This window comes from Bidens hawaiensis, unplaced genomic scaffold (assembly GCF_021521415.1).
Source record: "Bidens hawaiensis isolate Kalapana, Puna unplaced genomic scaffold, B.hawaiensis_p1.1 tig00010069_1, whole genome shotgun sequence".
Classification (NCBI taxonomy): domain Eukaryota; kingdom Viridiplantae; phylum Streptophyta; class Magnoliopsida; order Asterales; family Asteraceae; genus Bidens; species Bidens hawaiensis.
In genome coordinates, this window is record NW_027491760.1 from 677,122 (window position 1) to 686,924 (window position 9,803).

The 9,803-nt window shown below is 32.6% G+C and overlaps 2 protein-coding genes across 2 annotated transcripts; both read left to right on the forward strand.

The window, feature by feature from the left end:
- The first annotated feature begins 904 nt into the window (after positions 1–904).
- Positions 905–6,046, forward strand: LOC143534143 (sodium/hydrogen exchanger 2-like). Its single transcript, XM_077028717.1, has 14 exons — positions 905–1,113; positions 1,218–1,336; positions 1,710–1,807; positions 1,917–1,976; positions 2,157–2,203; positions 2,293–2,487; positions 3,289–3,335; positions 3,419–3,485; positions 3,565–3,665; positions 3,745–3,846; positions 3,929–4,067; positions 4,497–4,559; positions 5,394–5,480; positions 5,554–6,046. Exons 1-14 carry the CDS (start codon positions 949–951, stop codon positions 5,860–5,862), a joined length of 1,599 nt encoding a protein of 532 aa, XP_076884832.1. The 5' UTR covers positions 905–948; the 3' UTR covers positions 5,863–6,046.
- Positions 6,047–7,846: 1,800 nt separating this feature from the next.
- LOC143534123 (protein NETWORKED 3C-like) lies at positions 7,847–9,314 on the forward strand. The gene is made up of 2 exons (XM_077028701.1): positions 7,847–7,965; positions 8,083–9,314. The coding sequence occupies exons 1-2, from the start codon at positions 7,866–7,868 to the stop codon at positions 8,796–8,798; spliced, it is 816 nt and encodes a 271-aa protein (XP_076884816.1). The 5' UTR covers positions 7,847–7,865; the 3' UTR covers positions 8,799–9,314.
- The last annotated feature ends 489 nt before the right edge of the window (positions 9,315–9,803 follow it).

Consider the following 9,803-nt stretch of genomic DNA (forward strand, 5'->3'; position numbering starts at 1 on the left):
AATATAATTAGAATAGACTTATTAATGTTTATTATTTAATGACAAGTTTTATTTAGCTTAAAGAAAAGGTCAAAAATGGTTGTTGTGTTTCCCGGTCTTTTCCGAAGTTGATTTATCCGCTTACTTGTTATTATTTGGTTTTTGGTTTCATCGAATTCAAGTCTTCTTGTCAATCACCCACCCACCCTTATAAATAAATAAATAAATAAATTCTCCCAAATTGCTTCCTATTTCTAATTCATTACATTTTCTTTTCTCTCCGTAAGCTGCACTTCAATCATTCTTCGCGATCATCAACCGATTTTAAGGTATAAACTCTTCATTACATCTCATTCGATATCATTTTATGTTATCTGATTATTATTAATGTATTACAGCATTATTTTTATTAATATTATCTGACTTCATTAGGTGGTAACAATTTGTTAAATTAGGTTTGCATTTTAGGTGTTTGGCTTTAAGTTGACTTTCTGTTTGACTTTTTGAACATTGTTTCAGTAACTAATTTCAGTTATAAAGTCTAGGTCAATGAAGACCCTAATTCTCCCAAATTGCTAGCTATTTTTAATTTTCTGAACCAAAATCGTTAGATTTTTGCTCCGTAAGCTGCAGTTTAATCATTCTGTCACGATCAACTAGCAATTTTGAGGTAACAACTCTTATTTCGTCTCATTTGATTTCGTTTGTCTCGATCAGCAAGTGTTTGTTGTTATCAGGCAATGAAGAATGTATTATTATTATTATTATTATTATTGTAATATTCCACATCGGTTGAGTAGGAGAACGAAGTTACGAAACCTTCTTTATGTGCTGTCGTCACGGACTGTTACAATAATATTGCTTGATGATTTTTGCTAGGATTGCATTTTTTTAGGAATTTATGTTTGAACTGACTTTTGGAACACTGTTTAAGGAACTAATTTCAATTACAGATTCTAGGTCAACATTATGATCCTTATAGAAGCAAATTTTGGTTTAATGACATCAGAATCAGAGCCAGATTTTGTGCACCACATAGCCTTATTTGCAGCACTGCTTTGTGCATGCATTGTAATCGGTCATCTTCTTGAAGAAAGTAGATGGATTAATGAATCTATTACTGCTCTTGCAATTGTGAGTTATGCAATTCATAATTTCATATTTTCATATCCAATTTAAGGCAAGCATTTTATAACTTATGAGAAGATAAAGCTTATGGAATGGTGTTTTGTTGACAGGGTTTAGGAACAGGATGTGTTATTTTATTAACTTCTGGTGGTACAAGCTCACATATATTGGAATTCAAGCAGGAGTTTTTCTTTATATATCTTCTTCCACCAATTATATTCAACGCTGGGTACGTATTTTTCAAAGACTTGAAAAACTGTAATGATTTTGATTACATACTATCAAATATGGATATTTGGTTAGAATGTAATAATATGTTCCCTTATGTGAGCAAGGCTACCCTGTCTCACAAGCAGTGCAATATTTTTCTTTCTTGGAGTACATTTTTATATAAAATATCAATATCCCTGTTTTATAGATGTAATTATGTAAAGGCCAAATAAAGTGGACATTAGTCTACTGTCATATCTGCAAAAATGCATATAGTCACAAATTGTTATGCTGAATATTTTCAAAGTTTCATACCTATGCCTTCTTTCTTAACATTTGTGTTTCAATCTATCAAATTGATGCTCTTCTGATCTTGGTTGATTATTTACCAGGTTCCAGGTTAAAAAGAAACGATTTTTTCAAAACTTCACGACTATTACCTTGTTTGGAGCCATTGGTACATTGGTATCCTTTGCCATTATATCTCTCGGTATGTTAAGATGCTTAAAATTTCTTAGATTACGACATTGTTGTTTTGTGATTTAATATTGCGAGCATTTATTTGTTAGATTGCAACTCAACTTTAACTTTCAATTCAGGCGCAACACGTTTGTTTCCTAAACTGGGCATTTTTTATCTTGACATGAAGGATTATCTTGGTATGTTTTCTTTTCTTTTTTGTTCTTTCATATACGTTTTCTTTCAAACTTCAGAATGGAACTCATGTGTTTGCTCATTCATGCCACAACATCAGTATAATTCACTTATTTGTTAATCTAGATCGTGGTTTGTTAACTCAATTCATTTAAATTGTTGTCTTTTGGTTTAATTATGGGAAGCACTTGGAGCCATATTCTCCGCAACAGATTCTGTTTGCACCTTGCAGGTAAATATGTCTTATTGAAATAGTGATTGTTAATGAGATGGAGAATAAGGACATATATCATTATCTTGATTAGTTTGGTATTTGAACAGGTTCTTAATCAAGAAGAAACACCATTATTATACAGTCTAGTGTTTGGGGAAGGCGTGGTTAATGATGCCACATCTGTTGTTCTTTTCAATGCCATTACAAAATTTGATCTATCAGACATCAACACTTTCACTGCCTTCAAATTTGCTGGAACGTTTTTGTCATTATTCGTATTAAGTACTCTTTTGGGAGTTTTGGTAAGTGCCCCCCTCCCTCATCCCTCTTTCTCTCTCTCTTTGTCTTGTCAATTTCCGTGTTCGTTCGTTTAACTTTAGCTGAACAAACAATCATACACGAACAGTTTAACGCATGGGGTTTTCTTGTTCGTGTTCGTTCGTTTAACTTCAGCCCAACAAACGATCTTACACGAACTATTTAACGAATGGGGTTTTCTTGTTCGTGTTCATTCGTTTAACTTCAGAGTTCAGCCCAACAAACGATCTTGCACGAACAATTTAACGAATGGGGTTTTCTTGTTTGCGTAAGAAAATGAGTGTGTTTTGTGTTTGTTTATGTTTGTATGTTTATAGCATAAATGAACAGTTCACGAACACAATCTGTCGGGAAAAAACATAACCAAGCGAGTACTAATTAATGTTAAACATGAACTTCAATCTGTCGGAAAAAAAATTAACAAAACTAGAATAAATTGTAGCGGGCCTAAAAAATTTAACTGAATTATATAAACAAACTTAAACACATGTAAGCTAACGAACATAAATGAACGTCACTGAATGAACATAAACAAGATAAAATGAAAAAATATAAATGAACGGTCACAAACATAAACAAAAGAGCGAGACATGTGTTCATGTTCATTTGTTTATTAGATAAATGAACATACACGAATTTCCTGCCGAATAGATTACGAACGGTTCACTGAACTTTCGGTTTGTTTATAGGCCAATCTACCTCTATATGTATATGTATACACACATGTATGTATAGATATATGTTTGTGCATGCGAGTAAATGATACTTTGTTTTTGCATTTATAGGTTGGATTGCTTTGTTCTTTCGTCATTAGAACACTGTATTTTGGAAGGTACGCAGTTATCTTGTATAACTAACTTTTATGTCTCGGTATTTTAAATGATTGGCTGAAATTCACATGATGTGAATATTTAGGAATTCAACGGATCGTGAAGTCTCTCTTATGATACTCATGGCTTACCTTTCATATGTTTTAGCTGAAGTAAGTGTTCTGTACCAGTTATGGTTCATTTATGACATTTCAAATTTGGTCACAATAATAATGTTATTTTTCCTTCCAGGTTTTTGGATTAAGTGGAATCCTTACTGTATTCTTTTGCGGTATTGTAATGTCACACTATGCTTGGCATAATGTCACAATCAATTCACAAGTAACTACAAAGTGTGTTACATTTGTTCTTACAAAAAAAATTATTTTTTAGGTTTTAATTAAACTGCTCATATGATTTTGTTGATTGCAGACATGCTTTTGCAACAATGTCATTTATTGCTGAAATATCCATCTTCATGTATGTTGGTATGGATGCACTCGATGTTGAAAAATGGAAATTTGTCAACGACAGGTAACCTTTTTCATAATAATATTGTTTTCGCGATCATGATAAACACTTTCATTATTTATAATTAAAAATTTTAAATCTGCAGCCCTAGAAAATCTTTTGGTGCAAGTGGTGTACTGTTCGGGCTAATTATGGTTGGTCGAGCATGTTTTGTGTTCCCTATTTCAATAACATCCAACTTAACAACAAAGAATACCGATAACAAAATCGAGTTTAAGCAGCAGGTAACTAACTTTAACTACCTTTTGAATCTTCTTGGCCCATTAATAATCTTTATATGTGTACTAGTTTGAGGCCCGTGTACTACACAAGTAGTTCTTGAAAATACAATATTTAATAACGAATAAGTATACGAGAAACAATACACCCTTTAAACACTATTAATACAGTCGTTGTACAATAGTCTTTAAAACAATTTTAAAGTAAAAGATAGTTATAAATATTAAATGTTTGAAAAAAAAGGAAGTAAATATTAAATTAACAAAGTTTAAAACATAAATTTTAAGATTGGTAACTATTATTTTACTATTATAAAATTGTTAAAAAGGGTGAGGTTTAATGTAGGAGTGACAAGTGGCAAAACTTGTAACCTTTTGTTAGAGAGTACAGATATAGATTATATTAATCAACGTACTTTAATTAATCTCTCACAGATCACGGTTTGGTGGGCTGGTCTAATGCGAGGTGCAGTCTCTGTGGCACTTGCTTATAAAAAGGTAAAAACTAAATTCACCTTAAATTAGGAGCGTGCATGTGTCGGTCTTGGGCTCAAACCGAACTCAAAATCGAAAATTCAGTTTCTGGGTTTTCAAAAATCGTTTGGTTTCTATTTTTCCAGTTTTCAGCTTTTGGTTTTCAGTTTTCACAATGGTTGGGTTTTGATGTTTGGGTTTGAAATTTTTGGGCCGAAAAGGAAGATCTAAAATAATTAAACATTTGGGTCTAAAATTTTTGGGGCTATGCATTTATTTATTTTATAAATTACTTCAACATTTAAAAATAAGAATTATAATCGATAAATTTAATAACAAAATCCTGGTTTTTTCGGTTTTTATGGGGTTTCTCGGTTATAACAGTCGGTTCGGTATTTATAGTTTGATTCTATTCTCTTTTTTTTCCCCAGTTTTTGGTATATGCAAAACCAAAAGCAAACCAAACCAAAAGTTTGGTTTTTGAAAAATATAAAACCAAACTGTCGATTTTGGGTTGAATTCTATGATGTCGGTTATTTCAATTAGGGATTAGTTATTTCGGTTTCATGCACACCCCTAGGGTGTCAGTCGTGTCGGGTTGAAATGATGAACCTAAACACAACCCATATGTTTATTCGTGTTAAATACATCAATCCCGGACCGCACACACTTAAATTTGTGTAACCCGAACACGACTTGTTAACCCATTTATCTAAACGAGTCAAATGGGTTGTAATAAATGGGCTAGACGAGTTGACTTTCAAAACATAGACAACCAAAACTTTATTATTTTCTTATGTTGTCACTGTCAGGGATTAACGCCCCTAGTCATGACTTATGTTGTTGAGACCAATGCAGTTTACCAGGTCTGATGAACAACACATGGAGCCAGCAAATGCACTTTTAATCACCAGCACCATTATTATAGTTCTATTCAGCACTGTGGTAATTATCTTAATTTTTCATTTTATTTAATAAATTATTTTAATGATCTGTTTGATGTTTTTATTATTTATAGGTGTTTGGACTGTTGACTAAGCCGATTATAAACTTCCTGTTTCCAAAATCGTCACAGCCATCGAGTCCAATGTCAATAATGATGCCACTTATAGGGCATAGACTTGATGTAGAAGGTGAAAGAGGAGATGATGATGTTGAAGAAACACGTTTAGAGACTACAACTAATTTTAAAGTGATGTTTAGTAATCCTACTAACACAATTCATTATTATTGGAGGAAGTTTGATGATGCCTTCATGCGCCCGGTTTTTGGTGGAAGAGGGTTCATTTCGTATGTTACTGGTACCCGTGAGGTGGCGTTAACATGATGAGTTGGACTATGTTGTTGTACATAGTAAAGATATGTAGGGGGACTTTTTGTCTGTTGGGGTTAAAATTTTGTGTAGATGTAAGACTTTCATTTGTGGTTTAGTTAATGGAGAGGTGTATTCTATGTATTATACATGAGTTACCATTAAAGAAAAATTAACTGTAGTTAGTTACAAGAATGATTCATGTGTTTAATATGTTTTACGGAATGATTTATTTATTTTTTAATTATTTTGTATTCGATACATAAGTAAGTTTGTCAAACTATAGACATTTAAAAAAATCCATTGAAATAATTTTCCAAGTGAACTTTAGGCTTAGATCAAAGAAAACAGTTTCGTGAGCTAGCAAGAATTGTTTTAAAGAACCGTGTCAAATACATAGCCTTTGCAAAATACATTTTTCTTGGTTCAATCTTTATCGTTGAAGTTCTCGTCATGCCTCAAGCTCTTTCATTTACGTTTATATGAATTTTATGTTATTTTATACAAGAAAAAAAAGAAAATGTTAGATGAACCGTTGGGCTAATGATTAATGGGCCTACAATCTCGACCGTTGGGCAAATAATAATAATAATAAGAAATATTATAATTATTATTTTGCTTTTATGCTTCCTTTTTGTCACTAGTATTAGCACAGACGCTCCTTGTTTGTACCGTTGTGTGTGAAATGTAAACACATCCATCCATCCATCCATCCATCCTGCTGTTTAAATAAATATCACAACCAACTGTTAGAGAGAGAGAGAGAGAGAGAGAGAGAGAGCAACATTAACGTTCGTCAGGTAAGGTAACTTCCGTTCACTCAATTCTGTCAGTTTTAAAGTTTGTTAGCTAGTTATTAATTTGTATTAAATGTTAGATTAGATTTTGGAGTAACTGTCTGTATCTCCGGTTTTGTTAATTCCTCCAGTTATGGAGTTTTCAAATTATTGATTACTAATTAGAGTTAACCTCACTAAATTAAAATTGCAACCTACGTAATTTATTCCTTTTGTGCAACTGTATGTAATTAACTTGTATTAACCTGTGAAATTATGTTAGATTTTGGAGAAATGATAGGTTTTACATGATCAAGTCATACTGTTATGTTTTATATTAGTAATTTTGATTATTCAAGGGGTGAGCAATAATCGAATCGAAAACCGACTAAACTGAACCAAAATTAACCAAAAACCAAACTAACAGAAATTCAGTTCTCGGTTTTCTTTTCTTTGTATTCTCAGCTAACCGAACTTAACCAAACTGAACCATTCGTATTTTCTAGCTTTTATACCTCATTTTAGGTTCGTTTAATAACCAATATCAAACTTGGGCTAAAATTTTGCATAAAAATACATGAAATGAATGCTTAGATACATGAAATGAAGGTATAAATATATGAAATTGAAATATTAGTATATGAAATGGAGATTTAAATACATGAAAATGATAGTATTAAACTATTAATACATACAATACATGAAATAGAGGAAAAAAGGCTTGAAAATATGAAAAAAAAAATGAAGAGTTCGGTGCGGTTCGGTTATTTCGGTTCGGTTTCGGTTATGGCTCACCCCTATATCATTTCATGTTTTATACTTTCATTTCATATATTTTTTACCTCCGTTTCATGTATCTTAAAGCAAAAACTTCGGCCAAATTTTATTTTTGGTTATTAACCGAAATTAACTAAACCTAATCGAAAGCCAACAAAGTAACCAAAGAAACCGAACTGATTAACTGAAAACCGATTAGTTAATAAAATAGATTAATTGACGACTATGGTTTCAGTGAAGGCTAATGACGAAACCGATAACCAACAAACGAACCAAACAAACCGAACCGATTAACTGAAAACCCATTGGTTAATAAAATAGAATACTCGACGACTTTGGTTTCGGTTAAGGCTAATATAATAACCTAACCAAACCGCATCGTGCACGCCCATGAATTTTTGAGTGAATCAGTTATTTTGTGGTTACTGATTATGAAAGTATTTTGATGATGAAGGTGAAGAAGTAATGGAGTTGAAGAGCAAGTTATCGGCACAATGGTGGTGGTTTGACAGTCAAAGCAACAGCATCCCTAGAAAATCACCATGGTTACACTCCACTCTTGCAGGTAAATTAGTGTTTGTTGTTATAAAATAATTATCAAATATTGTTTGTGATTGATATAAGGTGATCTGAATGCACAAGAATAAAAAGTCCTAAACTAACTATATACTTTTGATCATAGAACTGGATGAGAAGACTGAGGCAATGCTAAAACTAATCGAGGAAGACGCCGACTCATTCGCGAAACGAGCAGAAATGTACTACAAGAAACGACCCGAGCTCATTACCATAGTCGAAGATCTCTACCGGGCTCACCGCTCATTAGCAGAAAAATATGATCAAGTCAAGTTCGAAAGCGGTAACCGCCACTTGACTCCATGGACATCTTGCCCCTCACCATTATCCAAATTCAGAACTTCCCATTTGGTTAAAGAATCGGAGAAAGGATATGACAGTTATTCCGAGTCGATTGACTTTGATCATGATTATTTTGACTCTGATGATTCTGTGGTGATTGATGATCTTGAACCACAACAAGAACAAGAACAAGAAGACGTTAATCAAGTTATCCGATTTTATGAAGAAACCGAAAAAGCTGCGAACTTTGAAGCGGAAATGATGAAACTGAGGGAAGAAATTGCGAAACTGAAACAAGAAAATAACATTCAGAAAGAAGAGTTGATTCAAAAAGATGAGGAGAAAAAAGAGGCAATAAGACAGTTAAGTTTTTGTGTGGATTTTCTTAAGCAAGAAAATAATAATCTGAAATCAAGAATTGCTAAAGATTCAGCCAAGAAGCAAAACAACAGCAGCAGTCAGTTTGAGTTCACTAAACTGAAAGGGGTATTTTGGGGAATGTTATTTAATGGTGAAACAACTACTGCTGTGCCTTTATAAGTTTATACAGCTAGTATCACCTACAGGCTAAACATTCAGGTATTTTGTGTCATATTCTTTATATTCTTTCAAAATAATATGCCCATTTTGTCCCAAAGAAAAGTTCACTTTCACAAATTTTATATAAAAGTATTTAAGTTATTTCATATGTTTGGCACCATTTTTTAAAAGATTTGAGTAAAGATTCATTTTGTTTGTTTAAAAAATTGTGAAGTGTGATCTTTTCTTTGATGGGTAGTCATTATGATGTTCATGAGTATTTGTGTTCAATCATTTTATGGGTCTTTTTTTTTCTTTCGAAAATTGTTATAGTTTAAAGTGACGGGGCAGTAGTTGTATTCGTGTTAGAATGGGAATAGTAGTCGTATTCATGTCATTCTTTGTGTCAGTTATTCTGTATTGTATAATTTATGAATGGATATTTTTTTCAATGTTTCAACTTCAAGCACAACCATCTTGTTTTTTTTGCTGTACTTTGAAATTTCCAGGCATCAAAAAAGCAAACACGATTGATAAACGCCGCAACTTCTTAGTCATTTGCAAAATTTTAATCACAGTGTTTGCAGAGAGATATAAACTAACAATTTTGACGGTTGCAAAACCCTTGAGCACTACTTTAAAACCTTGTGGTCACAAGTTCGAATCCCACATTCAGCACAAAAAAATCTTGATGTCATTGGGCTCTCATGCATAGGCAAGTCAAGGGATTTTACGAGTTGTCGGTTTCCTCTGGAACGGGTTGGCGGCTTGGCGCCATCCTCAAGCGTCAAAGTGTCAAAGCAAAGATGGGCTCGTCTGAGGTTGAATTGCCATCGTCGTTAAGAAAAAAACATGTAACATAAGTTATGGATTGATTAATTGCTATTAGCTTATAACAATATAACATAACTTGATCATGATTAAAATTGCCAAATAAAAGTAACATACATTTCTCGAACATAAACGTTGTGAATCTTGAAAAGATAAAAATAGCAAACATATTTGATTAGTAGCTACATCATAACT